The 24,115-nt window shown below is 40.7% G+C and overlaps 1 protein-coding gene across 1 annotated transcript; it reads left to right on the forward strand.

The window, feature by feature from the left end:
* The first annotated feature begins 4,998 nt into the window (after nucleotides 1–4,998).
* Nucleotides 4,999–23,231, forward strand: pde6d (phosphodiesterase 6D, cGMP-specific, rod, delta). Its single transcript, XM_079267022.1, has 5 exons — nucleotides 4,999–5,225; nucleotides 13,649–13,737; nucleotides 15,362–15,487; nucleotides 20,147–20,252; nucleotides 21,674–23,231. The coding sequence occupies exons 1-5, from the start codon at nucleotides 5,176–5,178 to the stop codon at nucleotides 21,753–21,755; spliced, it is 453 nt and encodes a 150-aa protein (XP_079123148.1). The 5' UTR covers nucleotides 4,999–5,175; the 3' UTR covers nucleotides 21,756–23,231.
* Nucleotides 23,232–24,115: the final 884 nt, after the last annotated feature.

Consider the following 24,115-nt stretch of genomic DNA (forward strand, 5'->3'; position numbering starts at 1 on the left):
CACTTCTATTCAACAATCCAGTTTCTTAAAAAAAATGCAAACAAGGCTTTATATTTTCCTTTCGAAATAATAAATACATTCACCCCATATTTCTTCAATTCATTCTTCAGCTTTTTTGTTTTGTTCTTCTGGCAGTGACAGACAACATGTTCAACCGTTTCTTCATTCACACAGATCTGATGGATGTTTCCCCAATGATTGTATTGTTTTATTCAGCCCTGTCCCCTAACCTCAGTCTTGATATGATTGTTTGCTCTCTTGATTTTTTTCCAATTGTTTTCATCCCTCACACTTTTTGCTTTATTTCATATAGATGACACGCTTTATTTCATTCACCCCAATGAGTTTGCCAAGCAAACATGATGTTGCTCCATATTACTGCTTTAGCTTCGGTTTTACTGAAAGCTAAATCCATGATTGTATCCTGTTTCAGAGCTTGCTTAGCTAGGGAATGAGCCACTTCATTTCCATCAATGCCACTATGAACTGGGATCCACATTAACCTGATTGCTGTCTCTACATGATGTTATCTGACCAGTGGTGGGCCGTCAGGGCCAGCAAAGCCTTCTGACCCTAGCTCATTTGGCTGTTCCTGCTGTTTGTTCTGCTGTCTTTCATTTGTGTCTCCTGTATATCTCTCTCTCTCTCTCTCTCTCTCTCCTCTGGTTTACCCTTTTGACTGCTTCAGACCATGTGGTCTTGTTTTGCATTCTGACCTGTTAAATCTCTACCTCCCTTTTATTTACTTCACATCCACCATATACCAACACGCTGGTTGCCGCCGCAATTGTAACATTTTGGCAGTGGCAGGCCGTGCATTTTATACCTGGGCCTTCTGTGCTTAGCTACTGAGCTAAGGTTATTTGTTTCTATTGGTGTAATAATACACGTATCCGTATTAAACTGTTTGGTGCGAGGCTTACGAACCGAACAATACGCTTGAATAATACTCGTGCATTTGGAAAATGCAGAAGCTTAAATTGTGGGAAATATAATGTTTTCGGTGGACTGCGCTCACATAATAGACAACAGGATGTGTGACCTTTTGAACCAAAACCAAAATGCAGCGAACGAAACACCGGCTGAATCTGAATCTGATTGGATAAAAGCTCTCCTTAAAAGAAGCTGTGCTGGAAGCAGAGCAACAGAGGAAGACAGGAGCTGTGCAATGGGAACACAAATTATAATACATGTAGTGTATTGACAGATATGGTTATAAACACTCTGAATAACCATAATACCTCAAATCTGCTAGTAGTTTGACCTCTGGATTTTTTGGATACCACCACATTTAAAGGTGCATGTTTCCAGGAAACCCACACAATGGACATTAAAGTATTCTTTAACGAGACAGACACTCATGCTCTGCTCTACAAAACAAGCTACTACCCAAAGCACGCTTATGCTGGCTTAGTTAAATCAAAACTGTTGAGGTTTCACAAAATATGTGCCAGACAGGAGGATTTTAAACCGGCCACAAAGGTGCTATTCTTTGATTTGGCCAGCAGGTGGTAATCTAGGTCTTTTCTTCGAAAGTCTCAAGACATATAAACATAACAAGCCTACAGTGGTGTCCTCTAATCTTCTATTTGTTACCACATATCCTCCATCAATAGTCCAGCTTGTCAGAGTGATTAGAAACAACTCCAGGACCAGCTGCTGTTGAAGTAAGCTTCCCTCCCCTCAATCATATAAAAAGGCCCAGCAGAGGATGTACTTCCTACATCAGTTTGGAAAGATTCACCTGCCACAGGGGCTGCTGACACAATTCTACATCGCAATAATCCAGTCTGTTCTCTGAACACATTACTGTGTGGTTTGGAACAACCACCAAACAGGACAGGAACAGAGTGCATCTCCAGAAAATCATTGGTACCCATCTACTAAGCATCAGTGATATTGGTGAGAAGAGGAGCCTGTGAAATGCTAAAAAGGTATTAAAAGACAAAACTCATCCCAGCCACACCCTGTTCACCCTGCTGCCGTCTGGAAAGACATACAGAAGAATCATCTGTCGAACCACCAGACTTCGAAGCAGCTTCTTTCCTATGTGAGACCCCTTAAGGTTAATTCATTCTCCACCTTTTCATGTGTTTTTGTGTTTTGTTGTGTTTGTTGTATATGGTACTGCAAACTGCATTTCGTTGTCCAATCTTGTTGTACAATGACAATAAGATAACCTTGTAACAACGGACAGACTGCAGAGAAAATCATTGCTGCCTGTTTGCCGTCCATTCAGGACTTAAACAACTTCAGAGTCAGGAGAGGGGCAGGAAACATCGCTGCAGATCCTTCACACCCTGGACACAAAGTTGTTCAGCTTCTCCCCTATTGGAGGCGCTATGGAACACTGAACGCAAAGACAATTCAGACACAACAACAGTTTCTTCCCACAGGGTTTGACTCTTATGAACACTTAACATCAGTCATGTTGAGGCTGTGAGTGAACAGACTGAGATCGAGGCTTAGCTCAATTCAAGCAATAACATTTATTTGTAACATAAGTATTATGTCCAGCAGTTAAACGTGCACGGACCTAGAAAAGTGAAAGCTAAAAGGCGCATAAGCAGAGTGCGCATGCGTGTTATAGGTTCTTCTGATGGAAGCCTATTGGTTAAAGCAGGGATTCCCAAAGTGGGGTGCGCGCACCCCTGGGGGTGCGCGAGCTGCCTCTAGGGGGTGCGTGAGAGGAAAAGTGTAATGGCGGTCTGATGGTGTAATAATATTAAATATTTAAAAAAAATGTAATTTTAATTTAAAAACTGTCAGGTGGGACATCTGAAGCCATCAGTCGTAAAAGAGGAGAGGGACAGAGAGAGAGAGAGGCATCGGAGGCGAGGGGAACGGAGAGGTGCAGCACAGACAAATCGGGAGCACATCGGCCCATCGCGGAGTCAAGGTGAAAAAAGAGGAAATGAGAGTGAGCATCAGACTGGGAAAAAAAAGAGGAAATATGATGAAAAGTATGTGTGTCTGGGCTTCACTTGGATTGGCAACGCAGATTGCCCAAAGTCACAGTGCGTGGTGTGCAGTGAGGTTCTGGCTAACAGTCTGAAGCTCTTATTTACATCACCACCTGAACACCAAGCATGCCAGTGCAAGTCAAAAGCCCCTTACATTCTTTATATCGAAATTGGAGGAGTTAAAAAACAGCCAAAAACAACTGGAGTCTCATTCATGTGTTGGTCTATAAATGACGCACTACGGGCTTCATATCTGGTTACAGAATAGCGAGAAAGGGGCTACCGCACACAATCGCCGAAGACGTGAGCTTGCCAGCTGCCAGAGAGATGGTGGAATGTATGATTGGGGAGAAAGAAGCAAAAAAGTTGAACATGATCCCGGTGTCCAACAACACTGTGTCGCGCCGCATCGATGCTTTGTCCGCAGACATCCTGGCTACATTAGTCGCTCATTAATTGTAAATTAAATGTGATAATCTGCCTCTGAGCCTGTGCGTGTGTGCTCGCATCCGTATTGCTCTTTAAAAGTGACGCCTTGTGTCACTGAAAGTTATTGAAACTTTGTTGCAGTGTTTCAGGGCGTTTTCACACCTTCAGTTCGTTTGCTTTGTTGCAGTTGCTCCTTTGTTCGGTTTGTGTTCACACTGCAACATTTAACAGCGGACTAAATCTTGTAAACAAATGCCACGCGCGAGCAAACTGTTCTCTCATTGGTCCGATTCTTATGCGGCTATAAAGGCTTAAAAGGCTCTGTTGCGTCTTTTTTTTTTTTTTTTTTAAGGGGGGGGGGGGGGGTGCGCGAACCCGGTCGGGATGTAGAAGGGGGTGCGCGGCCTAAAAAGTTTGGGAACCGCTGGGTTAAAGCAAAGTTGCAGGCGGGGCTGAGTTTAGCAGAACAGCAGCCTGGTTGGAGCACTGGGCATCTCCACCCACACTGGCTCACGTCCGGATCCGCCTTCTCTGGCTCATCAGTGTTTATGCATGTTGTTAACACTTAAGGTGCCAGAAAGGGTGCAGTTCTAAGCTATTTGGAAGTCTCTGTGTGAATAGATAAAGAGAACTCTTCTACTCTAAGATGGCAGTTTCCGCCCTAATCTGGTGGTTTAAGCAAGTGTTTCTTTCAGGGCCACTGTATCTGTTTCTATCGTGCGAACAGGCGACGGAATGCCCTGCTCAGAGTATTTGACCTACTTACAGTGACCTCACAACTCCGCAATATAAGCTTACAAGTATAGCGCATATTGTTTAACATTGAATGAATATATTTTATTTACAGTCATACACTGGCAACAATCCTCTATAACCAATGCACTATTTGTTTTGTTTACACCTCACATAATACTTGACTTCTATATCGACGTTTTGTTGCTTTTTATTATTGGTAATTGTTTTATTTATATATATATATATATATATATATATATATATATATATATATATATATATATATATATATATATATATATATATATATATATATATATATATATATATATATAATTAGGCCTATTTTCACTACATTTTTTTGCTATTCTTTACCCTTATCTGTCCAGCTTTGTTTTCAATGTCCCTAGTATCTATTTCTGTGGAAATAGTTTGAGAGAGTTTGAAAAACGGATACAAATTCATTATACGTGGACGCATACTTGTCCAATAAAGCTGATTCGGATTGTGGTCACATAACCATCTTTAAATTGCATTGCGTAATTAGCAGCAAGATATACGATTTGGTTGCTAGCACAAATAATCTCTGAGTAACTGAAAGAAATGGAAGAATTATTGCAACTCCAGTCTTCCTTCCATTTGAAATGAGAAATAAGTGGTGCTTCACGCACGAACCCTGTCACCGTGGCCCCGATCAGTCGTCAGTGTGTGCGGCGTTGCCCCTGGTGACGCGTCTCTATCCAGTGTTGTCCCACCCATGCTTCTCATTCTCGGCCTATGATTGGCTGATAGGAGCTACCCTGTGCCGTTGACTGGCTTGGCTAGCTGTCTGTTAGTTTGCTGGATATATTTAGCTGATTGCCTTATCGGATCAGATTTAACCTGCAGTCCAACAATATAGACTAAGTACACATAGTTTATGCTGGTTTCATGCAACCATTACCTGGAAGACTAGTTAGTTAACTAGGGAAGCTTACTTCAACAGCAGCTTTGTTATTTCAGCAGATCCTGGATTTTCTGTAAGAACCGAAAACAGACTATTTGAGAAATGTCTTCAGACGAAGACAGGGCCAAGGACATTTTGAAGGGCTTCAAACTGTATCCTTTTTGTGCTGATGTTCTGCGAAGGTTAGACACGTAAGTTAGTACTGTCTGTCCTCTGTGGTACAATATAGCGTCAACTAATATAAGCAAGATGCTAGTGACATGTGACTGAGTAGGATTGTGCAGTAAGGTTAGCTGCTGTGGCTAATATGTCAGTTTCACCTCTCATTGGATAACGTCAGCTAACGTTTCACAGGCGATGTCTGTCTTTATATGATGTGACAAAATAAAAATCTTCTTGTAGTTACGAACCAGCTAGTTCCAATTTGAATGACGGCCAGCTGGCTACATTGAGTGTCTTTGGGCTGTGGCTAATTAGCCGACTAGCTGCTCGGTGTGCAGCTGTACGCTGCTTTATTAACGTCACTGTTACGTTGACGTAGCTGATAGCGACTGATCAGTCGCTATTAGTAAGTACAAATGTGACAGAGATCTCTGTCACATTTGTACTTACTAATAGTGACTTAAGCTCTTAGCTTACATGTTGCTCGCGTTAACTATAGCTTGTTTGCTGTTTGACAGCAACGTAACTTTACATTTGGGAAGATGTGTGACGTTATGGAAGTGAAGCCAAACTTCATCACAAATGAGTGACTTTCAAAGCGCCACTTCTTACCAATCATACCAGGGAATTGTGTTATCCGATTCTCCGAAGGTCACGTATACTTGTTATTTCTGATAGTGTTTTGAGATCTGAATGTTTATGTTTGTGTCACAGTGAGTGTCTTACTTACTGTCACATGTGTGTTATTGCTGCCATTTGAAAATAGTCCTTTGTTTAAGAGTACTTTTAAAACGAGTGAAATTACTTTGGAAACAAGTGACCGGGCAGGCAGACCTGAACCAGGTTATATTCTCCAACACACATACAATAGACAATTTTTATTTTCAATTTTAGTCATTTGTCATAGATAGTATATTAAGGAGCCACCAACAGAAAACATAGGAAGAGAGAGAGGAGAACGCGACCTATGACAAATGTCCTTGGCTGGAACCGACCAATGAGGATGTGTTTATATGCATCAGGAACTTATTTTTTTACGATACCGTTTGTTGGCTGATATTATGATGATTTACTGCTGATTATTAATGCTTTAGCACCTGTTTGACTTGTGATTTTGTTTGAAAATAAGTGGCATAGGGTAAGATGATCTAAAAAATAACATGCGTTGTTGAACTTAAGATAAGTCACAAGTTTCTCTGTTTCATTAGATATTAGCTCATTGGGAGATTTATATGTTTAAGTGTGTTAATGGTTAGATAAGATAATATAATAATTCAAAAACATGTAGGGTACTCTTAGTGAAGGGCTTTCTAAACACCAGCTGCCAGCTGTAAATCAATTGAATACAACAAAAGAAACATTGCAAAACACAACATCAAATTTGAAGGGAAAAAAGTGTGGGCTGAAGCCACTTTTTGGGCACCTTATGACTTACTGAGTTATTACTATATATATCTTGTAAGAGAGTGACTGGGCCTTTCCTCTTTCTGCAAAATAATACAAAAAGCTTGTGACCCAAAAAACAGCCAGCTGAATTCACTGCCAAGCTTTCTAAAATGACATCTGGAACATTAAACCTGTTATTCGTGTTTATTACTGTTAGTTTGCAACGGAAACCCTGCCTGTCAGAAAATGAATGGCTTGGAGATCCCAGGTTCAACACTTTGGACAGCAGTTCAGTTTTGCCATAAGCACTTAAGGGCTTAAGTGATACTCTCCATGACATATTGTCTAAGTCAAAACGTATGAACATGCAGACTATTATGTAAACATGAACACCTAAGGGAGTAGAAACGGAACCACATCCGTTTTGGACCCAAGTTAAACAGGAAAGCAGCAGGACGATGATATAGATTGTAAGATGAGATATTGTTGGTTTTAAACCTCCATCGCACCTGAACATCATTATTTGACATCATTTACATTTTTCAGTAACCTCAGACAGATGGCCACATTGACGAGAACCCTCCTGGAATTATAATCCAAAACCAAAATGTTGTATTAAGAGATTGAAGTCAGTTCATCAACAGTATTCTTTGACCCTTTTATCTCTGCAAGGAGGATCATGCGATCGGTTGCGTGTGTGGTTTACATGAGTGAGTGAGTAAGTGTGTACCTAAACTACCTATGTGTCCATCCAAGGCTAATCTCGCATTCTGCTGCAGTAAACTGCTTAATATTTTGGGTACCCAGTTGTGACTGCATGCTTAAGGATGTCTCGTGGTTGTGGTGATTCACCCTTTCTCAAAATACCTTTTATTGCCTCTTTTATCTTTTATCCATTGACTGCTTCTGACTTCTCACTCACTACTCTCCAGTTTAACCGGTTTGGGCCTCCAGTGATGACATTGCTGAGTGCATCTTCAACCCCCCCATCTGCTACTCTGTGCCCACAATGAGATAACAGTTTGCAGTCTGTTTGGCTAACAGCTAATAGATCTACCATACACACGCTGCTGCCTACCTCTATATAACTTAGCCACCGCTACGCGATCAGGCAGCTTGGTGAGATTAATTTAGTGTGAAATGACAACTTTGAGCGATTGCCTGCTTACATCGCGTCTATTTTTTTGTGCCAAATAACATCCAGCATCACCTACTAATTTGCAGTGGTTGCACATTTTTTCTTCCCCACTGCTACACTATACCAAATTTGTTGAATTTTTTTTTACGACTGCAAACTGTAGTTTTGTGTCTAGGATGGGAGCGTGTGTGTGGGTGGAGCCAACGTGACAAATTGATGCTTTCCATCTCACTGGCTGGACTATGTAAAACCGAATTAGTACCAGAAATTCCTTCTAGAATAAGCAGCAGAGCACTGCAGCCTGCTACCCTTACTGCAACGGAGACCTAGTGTTCCAGCCAGTGAAAACATAATCAAACAACATTAGTTAGTATGCATATTGAAATACCTAAACTATTTGTCCCCCTTATTATATACTACTCTCCCAGTCCATACAAAAGATGAAGGTGTGAACTTGTATATGTTTCTTGGTAAGGTCAGGCCTCTTGCTGTAGTGTGGTAATGCCTAAATCCATGATTTAGTGGAACAGGGATTTACTACCTTCTGTCTATTACAGCCAGCACAGAAAATAAACACATCTTTTTCTTTTCGAGACTTGAAAGGCATCATGTGCTATCTAAAATCCTTATGAAGAACTCAAATAAGAATATAAAACTACCCCTAAAGCAAAGATAGCAGACGGTCTAGTTGTGAAACTCTCTTTGTTTGTCAATGTTTCTCAAGAGCAGAACATCTAAGATGCTGACACAAGCAGTAGCTGCTGCCATAGTCAGTTATTAGTCTCACATATTCAAACCCAAAGACTGACTGAACGTATTGTCATCCTGAGATACTGATTGTTGCAACAGTGAACAGAATAGTAGTCTTCCCCTGAACGTCTTCAATTACATGCCTTAAGCACAGTTTAACCTTGTGTCCCTCATTAGCATATAGCTTGTTGTATAAGATGATTGTTTGTTGTTATTGTATCTTATTAACAATAATAATGGAGAGAAGGAATTAAATTGCAATAGTTGAGCCATAGGATGCTTATCTGACTTTGCTCTTGAGTCACACTTAGTTATTGGTAGCAGATCGTGTGTCCTGAGAAAAGTTAGTTCGATAACTCTGCTGCGTAAACCCTGAAACTTCTTCATGAAACATGCCTCTGATCTGGTTCTAAATGGCACTGGGGACATCCTCTGGTTAATTTTTTAACCAGAGGATTAATTTATTTTTTAATTTTAATTTTAGATTACTGCATGTAACCTAATCCATTTTAAAAGAACATGCGTCCATCTTCTAAAGTCTAACTGAGGATATGTTTGGTTGACCTTCTGTTGCGAATACTCTTCTTGAACAAACAAAACTGAGATCATTACATTTGTCAATTGTTCCACTTGATAGACCAAATAAAAACAAAAACTACATTATACTAATTGATAATAATATGGCAGGGTTGCCTTCAAACAAATGGATGGCAAGAATATATCCCACTGTCTCCATCTGTTGTTGAGGTGTGAATTGACTGACGTGAGAACTTGTGTCTGTGCAGCAGGAGTGTTATAGAGGTTGGGGTTAGGAAACTGCATATACTTTGAACTATTAAAACATATGCAGACTAAACAGTGACATCAGCTTTTCACTCGGGGCTCATTAGCTTGTGTGTGTTCTGATGTGTGCAGGGACCCTAGTGATTTACACACACACAACCTGCAGCAGGCCCCAAGGAGGCAGTGGTACAACCTCATATGATGTTGTTGGAGCTTCAATCAATTTCTTTAGGTCAGTTTGTTGAGGAAGTGATTTGAGAGAGAATAAATGAAAACGGCACACATTATCCTATCAGATATGAACAGTAAAATGTGGATCATGGTTTTTCCTTCCTAAAGCAGAACAAGTTGCCCACTTCTTTCATTGACATATCTGTTCGACCACTTTCATTATGGACATCCTTCTAAAATGATGCATGGGTTCTCTTTTGATTACAGTGAAACATTTAGAAATGAGACGTGCCACCTGGTGAAAGAGTGAGAAAGACATTGCAGTGTGGCGTGGATTATTCTGGAAGGTGTGGAGGATGATGAGTTTGATGTAGGAGATTGGATTTAGTTGGATTTAGAGGATTAGAGAAACCATTCAACTCAGCACACTTTACTAGAAAGCCTGAAGGAGAGGTGGGGGATGGTGGAAGTGGTACAGCACTGATAGACAAGGATTAAGCGTGTGTGTGCGTGTATTCATACATACATTAGGGGTCCTATTAAGGAGCCTGATTCGACTGCAAATCTCACAGTGAAATTGTCCCAGCGCCTGGAAAATATGGTAATGAAATAAAGGATCATTCATCATTAATTAATAACACAATGTAGCACCATCAGAGCTACATATATTTTAAAGGAGAGGCGTAGCAGGAAAAGCAAGCAGGATAAGAAACCGTGTCTAGATCTCGCATCCATAACCAAGATAAGAAAAAGAACATCATTTGACAATCAGTCAACTAATAGCCACAACTCGACCAAATCACATTTAGATTTTTAGTCGTGGACACCCCGAGTAGATAAATACATATTACAAACAGCCCTTAAAGCAGTATAGTCACTAATCAAGCATTTCAGGGGTTTCATGAATCTCTGCTATTAGTAGAATATGGTATTAACTGACATACATGTGAAGATATTTGAGATGTGATTTGAAATTGTAATAACATCAATTGAATACATTTAAGTGGAATTGAGTGTTTTGTTGATTGAGATTAAAAGTTAGGTGTAAATATTATATAAAAAACAAATATTAAATCAGATTTTTATGTTTTTTTCTTTAGTCCATATATGATCAGTCCACCCTGGCTGTTTCAGATTATTGGTGGACTACATTTATACCTGTCTCACTCTGAGGGCTTTGTTATTAATTAGAGACATAAAACAATTAAATGTCTTCATTGTTGGAAATAAAAATGAACCCTAACACACATGTATCTCTTGCAGAAAGAAAGGGTTAATAAATCCAAATTGAATAATCAAATATGTAGCCTAACTAATGAAATATATGACACACTGGTGAAAATGATGGTCATTACTACAGTGGAACAAACCCTTCTTAAACATATGTGTTCTACTGAATATTTTTTAAATGTCTGGATTTATGACTATCAAAATGTTCTTATGAGATTAGGGTGAATCTCTGCGACAGAGAAATCGTGCCCTTTCAGATTGCTGTGTGCATTTGTAATGCAACTCTGTTCTCATCACTCATGGAACGATATGCTGACATGGCAGGCCCCGGAGGTTCAGAAGCTGTGTTTTGAGGCAGTTAGGATGGGAAGTTTCACAGATGGCGTGGAGTCAAGTGTGTGTGACACTAAGTAGTTTCTGAGTGTAACAGGATACTGAGTGGAGAATCTTCTAGAACAGAAAGCTGTGGGATGATAATTCTTTACTGCTGTTCTTTACTGCTTTACTGATGTGTACCTACCTGCCTGCATGTGGCGACTGTGGCTAAGTGGTGTTGTCCTTCAATCAGAGAATCGGCAGTTCGATCCTCTGCTCCACTAGTATATATTAGGCAAGACACTTAACCCTGATGGGCAGGTGGCACCTTGCATGGTAGCCCCTACCATCAGTGTATGAATGGGTGTGAATGGGTGAATGATGACATGTTGTGTTAAAGAGCTTTGAGTGGTTGGAAAGACGAGAAAGGCACTATACAAGTACAGTCCACTTACCTACCTGTTTACCTACCAATTGACTTTGCTCTAAAAGCTCTGTATGTTTCACAGTTAAAAAGGTACATTGATAGGTAGGTAAGTAGATGGATACATTTAAAGTGTGATGATTCATTGGGGCACCCATAGACTGTTGTTGAAATGATTGTGAAGATGCAACGCAGCAAGAGAAGCTGAAAAGTACAGTGCAGTCACATACTGGGTCCTTCCAGGCTCTTCGATTGACAGCTGTATTGTGTTAATAGTGAATGTGGAGGTCAGGAACAGCTGACCAACTGACAGACTGATGGGACAGAGCCGGCATCATCCACACAAAGACTTCTTCAGCTTCCTCTCACTCCCCTCCACACAGCTTCTTTTCATGCTTTCTCAGATGAATTTAGACCAACATGATGGAAGCCTGATATTAGATATGTATATATGCTGAAATTTCACCTCAGCTATTATAAAAACTATCTGGTGATAAATCTACAGTGTTTTCCTATTTTTTTACTGGGATACAGGCTATATGTAGTACACCAGTTTGATCCAGTCAACTATACATAAGTACATAAGGTAACATCTACACATACACAGAAATACACCAACAAATGCACATAGAGCAGAATTAGCCACACTTATAGTTACAATTCAAAAGAGAGCACTCATACGTTTAAACCACCTTAAAACCCTGAGACACCCACACTCCAAAGCCCTCCAAGCCCAACAGCTGAGTCCCCTATGTCAGTTGCTAACTGCCCCCTTTCAGACAAAACTGGGACCAGTCTCACAACAACTCTGCTCTCCAAACACCAATCAGAGAAAACCAAAAGTAAAGAAACCTGTTTGGAACATTGGATAAAATAAACTAAAAGCCAAAGTAGTTTAGAATATTATCAGACACATCATTTACTTTGACCAGTTCAACTGTAATTTCAGATTTCAAACAGCCTAATGACCTCTCTACATTAAAAAAAAGACTCCAAGGAAAATGAGACAAGGCATATCTTCCTACACAGCATTTCAATCAGAGACAGAAAAGATAAGTTTATTATTAACAGATGACATGTGATGATAAAGTCTTGACAGTCTTTGGTGCTTGGATTCTACAGGGAGATTTGTAATGTAGCGGCGTCTGCCCTGAGCAGCAGAAGATAAATCCCCCCCGTAGAGTCCAGACACTGGTGGTGGTGGCTGATAGAATGATGAGTTGATGAAGTGGATGACTCTGTGAAGATTGGGTGGAGATGGGGAGGTAACAGTAGCATGAACGTACTGAAGGTAGAGAGACAGTCATATTTAAAAAGAGACAGCAGCAGGATAACTGTGCTGTTGGATAGAGGAGACCAGCTGATCAGAACAGCTGATATCATGACTGACAGCCCCGAACAATAAGAGCAATGGAATAATGAGTGAGCATGAGTGAAAAGAGTGGATGGCAGATGTATGAGAAATAAACGACAGGCCTAAGCATGCAAAGTATAGTCTTCCTTACTGAACTTATGCTAGAGCTTCATATGTTAACATGCCACAAACTGTGGGACAGTGAATGACCTAAAGACATGCACACACACAGTGTGATGTGATCTGTTGAAATGTAATTGGACGGATGGTTCCTGAATGGATTATTCCTACATACGACACAGAGCTTCACAGAGCTACATGACATGCAGCACTTAGCTGCACAATATGGGACTGCATGCCAATAAAGCCAATTAATGCCATTAAATTGAAAAACTTGAAGAGAGAGAGACATGATACAAAAATGTTCTACAATTCTCTGGTTTATCAGTGAAGTTTATGAGCTGCACTGCAGACTGAAGTCATTACTAACAGAGACAAACATAGGGACAGCTGTCTCATATGAACGGGTTCAACACGGGTTGAATGCTCATCGACAGGTCCACGTTATATACATCAATGTATATGAAGTGTCTGTTTTCTCACTGCGCTGCCTTTTTATAACCCAGATGATAATCTGGTCATGGGTCACATCACTTGCCCGCATCCAGGCACCGTCTCACTCCTCCTGGCTCTCTTTGCTGTTCTCATTTATATGATGTAAACTCTGCTAACTTAAAATGTCAAATGATGGATGTCTGAAGGTTGATAACATAAGTGCTAGTAAATGTTCAAAGACTGTTCAGTTCAGTTTATTTAGTCTATTTTTTAGTTTGGTTGTTGCCACTTAACCGTTTCCTGACAGAAACTGGATGAACCTTCGAGATGCAGAGACGGGCAAAGTGCTGTGGCAGGGAACTGAGGACCTCTCTGTTCCAGGAGTAGAACATGAAGGTACATTAGACACACATACAGTATATGTATCGTAGCACAGCGTGGTTTTTTTGGGCTATTTTTTGTTGGCCAGTTGTCTTGGTCGGTATGGTTTTCCTGGCCCCTACCCTTTTTTGTTTTTTGTTAATCATTGCTCATCAACTACATAAGATCTGTGGATGTGGAGACACGGGGGGCAACAAGCCATCGAACAGGTAGATGAGACAGTTACCCGAATGTCAATGAACAGATTCTGCATTGATATGCATGGTATGTAGGCAATCAAACAATATTATGGCATCAGCAGCATTCTTGTTTCCGTTTGTAGTCCGAGTAGTATTGCCCAATCACGTTTGAGGCAGGCTTTGGTTAAATACAGGTAAACCATCCGTGTGGAGAGCAAAAGAGATGGAAAGCATTGACCAAAATGTAATCTGGGAACCCACCGGCTATGGTCTGACCATGATTTAGCTTTTCATTGGTTTAAAGAGCTTGTAAACTGACGACTTATGAAACAACCTTGGCCGTATATGTCTCTCAATTCTAACTCCAGTCTCAAGTCACTCCTCGGACTGTAAACAGTTTGCAGCGCACAGAGAAGGAAGTCTTGGCCCGGATATCCGCTGGCTACACCGGAACCCCTGAAGTACAGCCCCTTGCCCCGCAGAGGCTTATCTGTCATCAGACCGATGAGTTCAGAGATTGAGTTTACTCCAATTATGTAGAATCATTAAAAAGTGTACCGAAGCCTTTTTGTTTGAACTTAAACCAGATTTGTATGATCTACTTTCTGGTTTATCTTTTATCCACCATTCTTACCGTAGTTATAAACAAACTAGGATTCAAAAGTTCTCGTGACCCATACAGAAATGGTAATTTGTGACATGTAATGTAGCATATGCTCTTCAGGCTATGCAGAAGGACTAGTGTAAAAATAAGAATAATATTTGACTTACAAAACAATTTTGTATGCACTAGAGTGCAAACATTCAGAAAGGCAAAAAGGATTCATGGAGGACACTATGCCACATAATATACTGAGGTCATGCACACAGTTTTACAATGCAATTAACCTTTTAGTGCATGCTGATCTTTTTGGTTGACTGAACTACGTACACTGCCTGTTGTATTTAAGTTGTTCTTCTTTCCTTCAATTATGACTAAATGAAGACACAAACAAAGTTACAACAAATGTATTATTTACACTTTTTTAAATAGTTTTATGCACACATTTTGATGACTTGGGATTTCTTCTACTCTTATTGAAAGAGGGATCTTTGTCTCTTTCTGCCCTTAGAATTCCATCTGGTTGAGACATTGTAAAGCATTTTGTTCTTCATGTAAAATAAATGATTTTTTTGCAAACCCTTTATACAAGGGCTATACTATACAGTCTCAGGCCTCTTTCAGCTGATAGCCGACAATGGAAGCCTACAAACGGTCACCTACAAAGGAAGTGTTTGCTTTGTTTTTAAACATCTGGTTGCTATGGGTCACATTTATTAAATCAACAAGTTTCAGGTCTTGAATCTATAGCTCTCAATTATCAGCTTTATTTGGCCAAGAATGCTTTCACATACAAGGAATTTGTTTGTCTGGTTGTTTTTTATTATTCTGATTAATTCTAGTTTCATTGTCTCTGCAGCTCGTGTCCCGAAGAAGATCCTGAAGTGTAAAGCAGTGTCCAGAGAATTAAACTTTTCCTCCTCAGAGAAACTGGAAAAGTTCAGACTGGAACAGAAAGTTTTCTTCAAAGGACAGTGTCTAGAAGGTAATCTGAACTTTTTAAAGGTACAGAACCTGAAGGTCAGTCAGTAAAAGGTACCTTCGGATGTTTTGACCATTAATGGCACTATGAATCCCAATGGTTTTACACTATTCCACTGATCTTGTCCGTCTCTATGTGTAAAACCTGTGATTGACTGACGACCTGGCAAGGGTGTGCCCTACTACTCTCCGCCCGCAACCCTCTAAAGCAGTGATTCTTAGCCATAGGGCCGCGGCCCATGATTGGGCTGCGAGCGCCACCTAGAGGGCCGCGAAAAACTTTCAGTTTTGCACCTGTGGGCCGCGCGAGGGCCGCAGGACCGCATAGGTTATCAATTGAAGACACCAGAGATATTACTGTTATCCATGAGATGCTCAGTTACAATATAGCTTCCCACCACCTGGTGGCGGTAATGCGTCAGTCAGTTGTTTAACAAGCTGCAATAAGCAGAAGAAGACACTCAGCTAGCCGCTAGCCTGTAGCGAAAGTTATGGATAAGTTATTAAAAAGAAAAAATGAAGACGACAGTGGTGCCATACCCCCCAAAAGTCTAAATGTGTGCGCAAGTACAACCCTGACTTTCTTAAGTACGGCTTTGTGAACGGAGGCAACGAGGCAGAGCCGAGGGCTCAGTGTGTGGAATGTGAGCTAATGCTATCAAACGAAGCACTGGAGCCTTCAAAAATAAAGCGACACCAAGCGACGAAACATCCAACGCTCGTGGGAAAGCCTGTTGGGCTTCTTGTTGTGTATGCAGGTTTACATACACATGATAATAAATGTCTTTGTGATCATCACATTGTATCATCTCATTTATTATAAAAATAAAAGTAAAATAATATAACATCAAAATATAAAAGGAGAAACACCTTTAGTGTGTCAGAATATCATGTGGTTACCATGTGTCCATTTGGGTCTCCAAATATCCTTTTAGAGCTCCGCCTGGATCTCTTCATGGAAGAAACTCTGTAGAATGGTCATACTTTGTCCAATTCTTCAAATTTGAGGCAGTTGTTCACTGATAGCGTAGTTACAGCCCTATACTGTCCTTTACCTGTACAGATACAGCCACCGGCAGTTATTTATACTGAAAGATACTTTTTTATTTTATGCGGACAAAAATCTTAAATGTTGACTGACTCCAAAGGCCCACTGCTCTGTTTCTGTATGACCTACAGGTTTTCTGACACTTTTGATGCATATAGTCAGAGTGGGCCCCGGGACACTTTGTACTTGAAAAGTTGGGCCCGAGGTCAAAAAGGTTAAGAACCCCTGCTCCCAAGGATGATCGGTTATAGCTGATGGATGGAAATGCATTCTGTCTCAAAGTATTCTAAAGTTCTCTAGTATCTGATGACTCATGTACTGCTAAAACCCGACTTCCTGGATTGTATTTCAACTTCTCACCAGTACCTGAAGCAACACAATGCAGAGCCTTACATTTGGGTCCACTTCCTGCCATAGCCAAATGATCTGCAGTAGTACACTGTGAAATAACTGCAAGGATGGTCAAAGTCCTCACTCAGTACTGGAACACACGGATTCACCTGTCTTGCATTGTTATTTAGCAAGACAGACAGTTATTGAAAATAATAATTGAATGCAGACGCACAGAAAGTTGTTGGAAGACCAGAAAGACGCTTTATAAATGCAAGTCCTTTTACCATTTACCATTCTTCACATCTTTCCTTGACCTCATGGTGTTTTCCATCAAGGAAGAAAAGATATAGGACGTCAATGTTTTTGACTATTCACCTGCAGCTCAGGGATCGCATCTAGTGGAAGGTTGGAGGACGGCAGATCCGGGCAGTGAGAGGCCACTACTTAGCCTGAGAGAAGTGAGCAGTGCCAGGCCAGGCAAAACAACCGACCCACAATTCCTCATGACACACACACTCACAGAACAGATCTTTTTCACAATCAGCAGCAGCTGCCCTGAGGTGGGGCAATAAAGATTGATTGAAAAGAAACAAAGAAGCAATCACCACAGTCAGGGGTATCCAACACCCGTCAGCTCAGGAAAGATGAACAATGACACAATTTGAAAGATTTCCTGAAATCAACAATCATGTGTAGTGAAAAAAAACTGAAATCTTCATGACTTTTATATGATGGTCCTTCATGTGGTATTTTGGAGGCATTTCTGATATTTTTTATCAATTGTCGAGTGGTAACAATTTGTTAAATTGAGCACCAAATCTATGTAACAAATGGTTACCCAACTCAAACAATTGCTGTAACAACTGATGAGACATAATAAAGCATGGGAATGACCATCGTATATGTCATATCATAATGTTTAAGTTATTTTCATTAATTTATTCATTTTTGACACACACTGCTGAGCTGCATAAAGAAATTAATCATCTGGTTCTCAGCTTTCTGGTTATGTACAACCAGTGGCGGGCCGTCTGGCTGTGGTATCCACTGTCATTCCTTAATGACAAGCCACGACCCAAAGAGATTATCATAGGATTTTACTTTCACAACTTGAACTTTGAATGTACTGCTCTGCAGTGTCTTTCCTCCTCTCAGCACTCTCTGTCATGGTGCAGCTCACTTGGTCAGAATGCTCATATTTGATTGACTGAGCTGCATCACGTGACTACCCATCAGCCTATGCTAGCTGTTAAGTTTCGTTTCACGATAGTCACGTGCTCGCCCACTGACCAATCACAGCACACTCTGCACCTAGCGGGAAAGCTACAGATGAACACTGAGCGGCATGTAATGCTGACGTCATTATAGGCCGGCTAGCAGGCGCTGACACGTCAAACTAAAGATCTGATTGGTTGAACACTATGACAATCAACAATATCGTCCCCATTTACTTTAAGCTGCAGTGGCTGCAGGTGAGTCTGTGCAATGAGAAAATAAGATAATGGGAAAAATATTTCTATAAATTGTAATACATGTAGTGTGTTTAAGAAAAGTATTAAATTATAAAATAGATTTATTTCTTTTTTTTAAATATATATAGCTTTTTGATTCTGTTTAGGCCAGCAGAGAAGGCCTTGCAGGCCCTGACGGCCCGCCACTGTGTACAACACTTATATGTGGCACTTACTGTTGAACTGCTACCTCACCTAAAGCTCCCCTGTCCCCCCTAAAAAAAAGTTTAAAACGGGTCCATAGGGGTCTCTTCCAGTTACACAGAAAAAGATTTAAAAGTGTATGCTCATTTGTATAAAATAATAACAATCCACAATTAAAAAATGCTACTCTATTAATGCATGGAGCCGTGCAACTTACTGCATTTCATACAACACTGCCTGCAAATATTGTTTTAACAACTGATGGTACTCTGTCCACAGAAAATATGTGGGAGCTTTTATTTACAGTGTGTTAAGTTAAACCTTTTTCATGTCAATGACAAATTCTACAGATATATACATCAAAACTGTAGTATTATTGCTGGTATGATGTCAATAAACTTACAAAAGATCATTTTCACTGTCTTTTTTTGCTGTGAACCCGGAGGCACAGAGAAAAAATAGGTGAAACCTCGAACCATGAAGATGCACGCAGCCGAGCCACACCTGTGCCGCATTTGTCACGTGGGCGGAGTGGCTGCTCTAACCTGTTAACATGGGGGCCGAAATAAAAAGCAAGAGGTTCCGTGCTGGTCACGCAGGCAGTGTATTTCGGGGTTTTTATTGCTCGATCCTGTTGTACAATGACAATAAATGAACCGTGTGTGTCGCCTATTTTTTCTCCACAAAAAATAGACAGTAAAAATGATTTGTTGAGGCCTGGCAGTGGCAGAACAACAGCGGCTGCAGCCTCGCTGCTCTAGCGGGCCATGTGTCTGCTCCAACCTGTGAACATGGGCGCTAAAATAAAAGAAGAAAAATAAAATAAAAACAGGTTCTGCAACGAAACGAAACGCTGGTAGCTTGTGCGTAACAGTATGAACTGTGTGGGAGTGACGTAGTTATTGTGCTAAAACCAAAACGTGTGTGTATTCATCACTGTAAAGAGAGTATTAATAAATAAATCGAACGTGACACCGGTGACGGTGATGAAACCGGTATACTACCCACCTCTAGACTAAGCGGGGGAGTTTCTACCAAACGTTGTCTGGTGAGAAATGGCTTGTTGTGTTTTTTAAATTCCAGTCCAAAGTGTGAAAATTAAATATTTGGACACAGGCAGTCAAAAATACTTTGTTCCCTAATATGTGTCATAAGATACAGCAGTTGCTTTATACCTCAGGTCCTCAACAGACAGCTGTGGGAGGGGCCTACTGGTTAGGTTAATTAAGACTGAGTCTTTCCCGCTGCAGCCTGGGTTTGATCGGGCCCAGCATGTCATCCCCTCCCTCTGCCCTGCCTCTCCTGTTTGTCTCTATCAAATAAAGCCGAAATGGCAAAATATATCTTAAAAAACAGAGAACTGTTAGCCGTTGTCATTTCCTTATTACTGTGTGTTTGCAGTGCTCTCCCTGGGGCCCTGCTGTACAGAGGTGAGGTTAGAGGAAGCCCCAGGAGACAACACACAATACACACTGGCATAACATGTTTATGTTGCTCGTTTCTAAGTCTGACAATGTCTTTAGGTCATTATGGTACACTAACTACTTTCTAATCAGGATTTTTAGTAATGATATTGTATGTTGTGAGGGCAACACTGAACTCTTTGTCTTTCTGTGTCTCTGTCCAGAATGGTTCTTTGAGTTTGGTTTTGTTATCCCCAACTCCACCAACACATGGCAGTCTCTGATAGAAGCAGCCCCAGAGTCCCAGATGATGCCAGCCAATGTTTTAACGTGAGTCACCAATCAGTTAATTTCTCTGTTTGAGGTTCCCGTACTGCTGACACATGTAGTAGATCTTATTTTCTCATCTCTTCTATTTAAGTTTGTACAGCTATCTAACCAACACAAAAGGAAACAAAAAACTGTACATGTGACTTACAGGTTATTTTTTTAAACGTGTGCACATTAGAAACAACCTGTGTGATGTAAACCTTCTGCACCAGTCTCTGGCAATGTACTCTGATTTCTAATGACCTGAAGATTGGAGGATTGCGCATATTTGTACAATCTTACAAATGAGCAGGGAATATTAAAAGGAAACTTTTCACAGTGTGTGTTTTATTTTCATAGTTTTGTCCATCATTTTATCGGTTCTGATAACATTGTATACACCAAGTTAATAGTTCAGATCTGGGAACACCGTAACATCACCACAGTAAAGTCTGATGGGTTAGAAATACAAACCACTGGTTAGAAAAGAGAAAACAAAGGTGAACAGTGTACTGACCCACTTCCTGCTTCAACTTTTACCATCTGTTCTTCCTGTAGTGTTCCTGTGCTATGTTCAAACTACGAGCTACAAAAGCAACCAAATGGCTTTTACGGGCAGATTTTATTAATTATACATTTTTCTTTTTCTTTATAATCTTATTATTACTTTACACTTTGGCAATATTGTCCTTGTTACATTCATGCCAATAAGCATGTTGTATTTAAATGAATACACTTAAAGTGGTTTAGATCAGTTATTCCCAAAGACTGGGTCCTGACCCACAGGTGGGTCGCAGGAGATTTTATTATGGTCGCCAAATACATTTGCAGAAATTCTTCCAGTCTTTTCTTTAACATTTATATGTGCAGTACACCTTTGAGCCACATGAGGGAGCCTGAATGTTCGTTTTTTTCTGATAATTGTAGTCTACTTCTAGCATTGAATCGAATAATAAAAGTTAGCTTCCATTCTGTTTGTGTTGCTGATGAGAAAAAAGAGCAGATTGATTCCACCTTAATGTATATTGTTAAACTGGTAAAAGGAAATTAATATGAGATAACCTGTTAACTCTGCCTAAATGCATTTATTTGGTCTCAGGAAGCCTTATTTACGCACTAATTCACTTGACTCATTTATAGATAAGGCCTTTTGTACATTTAATTACGATGGTCATTTTTAAATAGAAACAATCAACCTGTCCCCGCGAGTTTCTTCTGTCAGACTTTTTATTTATCACCAGACCTCTTTATTGACTTGATAAGTGTAGTGTTTGTAACGGAGAGGAATGAAAACTACAGGTTTAGGACCCACGTTGTAATCAGTTGAAATGTTCCTGAAAACCTTTTGTTGATTCTTGCACATTCATGAATTTATAATGTTATAAAGTGTACATGACACAGTAGTGGACTTCAATGCCTCAGACTGTGTCTTTGTTTTCCAGTGGTAATGTGATCATTGAGACCAAGTTCTACGATGACGACCTCCATGTCAGCACCTCCAGGGTACGACTTTTCTATGTCTGACCTCTGACCCCCTGACTACCCTCCAAAATGCTGATGTCCTGCCAAGGTCTATAAATTACCAATGTTAGCTACGATTTGCAGCAGTAAACGGCTCGTTGCTGACTTGGGATCAGCACATTTGGATGAAACCCAGCTCCACAAGTCAGTGAAGTGAGCTTTTTGTTTGGTTGTTCTCTTGTTTTGTGTTGACCTGAAAACTTCCTCTAGACCTTGGGAGAAGAGGTGAGAAGAGGAGAGAGCACTCTGCTGTGTCCTCTGTTCCGACATCATCTCTCTCTGCTTATCCCCCTCCAGACTTTTCCACTGTAAACACATTACCACTGATCACCAGTCAGCCAGGGAGCCACTCTCTGGTTTGGGCTTTTTTAGAATTCTGCTCTCTCTCACTCCAAGGTTGCATTTACTCAGGAACAGAACATCAGACGCATAACCTGCCTGATGTGATCTTCTTTCTGTTTGGAAACACTGCTCTCCATGTGTTGTCAGTGTCGAGGGAGGAAGTTTAGTGCCTCTCCTGAGATACGTTCAAGAGTTTCTCATCATAAAACACAGGTTAACATTTCCTCTAGCTGTGTCCCACTCCAGAGGCAAGTGAAGTCCAGAGGCCTGTGAAGTCCACACTTCATGATAAGGTATATTGACTGTCCCGTTCCAAGGTCCCATTGGGATGCAGCCTCTTTTTGTATACATTTGAAGAACACAAAAGGTACATTGTAGTCTTCAATATCCCCAAATCTGTTGCACTGGTTACTTTTTGTGTACTTGTCAAGTCGGAATATTGTTGTGTGTATCATCAGTGAAATGGACGTCATACGGATATGACAAATCAACTCTGAAATGTCCACTTTTACGAGCTGACAAGGACTGCCTGAATGCATCGTCAATGGTGGTCTCTGTGAGGTCAAGTATTGTAACTTGTGATTTCGCTTTAGTCCTCCGAAGGACACATCCCTGCAGGCAGCCTCTGAAGTGGGACACAGCTTCTACCAACCAAACCTTTCCTGTTTCCTGACCAAATGACCCAGTGTAGAACAGAGGTTTTCAGTGTGGTGTGATGGAGGACCAAGCACCTGCTTTTATTCCAGTAAACCACGAGAGATGCTGGTTTATCTCGATTGCTTCTTGCCTGTATTGTTTTGAATGAAAAGCTGCACACTTTTGTCATGACACATGGTTGAAAAGCACTGTGTTTGGGGGACATTCATCAGCAGACAGGGGGGGTTAAATACATCCACTTGTACTTAAAATGCTCAACTTTCACGAAATCATCATCAGGTGTAAACGGAGTCCTGCATCATTTATTCTCAGTAGTTCAAGATGTTACCAGCGGCTAAACTCAGTTCTTCCCTGCACATTCTGGCTTCCCATCCAATTCACTGTTTGTTTTTTTCTTAGCTGCTAACTGAGCAGTGTACAATAGACTTGTGTTATAATATGACTGGAGTTGTGGATTAAAGTCATCCGATGTTGTAATAACATGGTGTTTATGGTCTTCATTGCTTTCAGATAAGGTTCCCTCTCCCGTTGTGAGTTAATCATGTTTAAACCAAATATTCCGAACATTTGGGGGTTGTTGCTGTGTCACATAATATTTGGTTTGCATAGCAGCAGTATGAAATAAGGAACTTTCATACTGTAATTGCACTGTGTAGGTTGTTTAGGTTTAGCTGAATGTTGAAGGCTCATTGTGTACTGAAGATTTAAACTGATACAAGTAAGAAGAAGAAGAAACCATTTTTATTGTCATATACATTTACATATACACGAAATTTGACTACTGCATTTGACCCATCCCTGTATATAGGGAGCAGTGGGCTGCCATTGATCGGCGCCCAGGGAGCCGGGGGTTCAGTGTATTGTTCAAGTACACTTCGACACGTCCCAGTCGGGGATCGAACCTTCCGGTCAAGACGACCCTCTTAACCCAGTGAGCCACGGTAAGTCGATTGAATGAAATTGTGTCATGATATTTGAATGGATGTTATTCAGTGATCGGGACAACACATATCCTGTGGTTGATGTGGAGGCACTGACTGCTTGTCAAATTTTCTGAATTTTGTCAGTAAAAAAGGAGGCAAATTGATTGCATGCCCAGGTGGATTGGAGTTCAGCAGCTACCGACACTGGAGGGTTTGTTAGCCTGTCGACGGTAGCAAATAAGGCGCGTGTATTGTTCTTGTTTTTGGTTATGATGTCAGAGAAGAATTACTGCCTTGCATTTCGAACATACAATGTTTTTTGATTGGTTGTGAGGATTTGGGTAGGGTTCTGACTGAGGTTGGCTGGATTCACGTGCTGTTTGTTATGATGACGTAATGAGGGAGTGGTTGTACGCCGGTGCTAAGTCGACAGAGACGGGA

The sequence above is a fragment of the Melanostigma gelatinosum genome (assembly GCF_949748355.1).
Source record: "Melanostigma gelatinosum genome assembly, chromosome: 4".
NCBI classification, from domain to species: Eukaryota; Metazoa; Chordata; class Actinopteri; order Perciformes; family Zoarcidae; genus Melanostigma; species Melanostigma gelatinosum.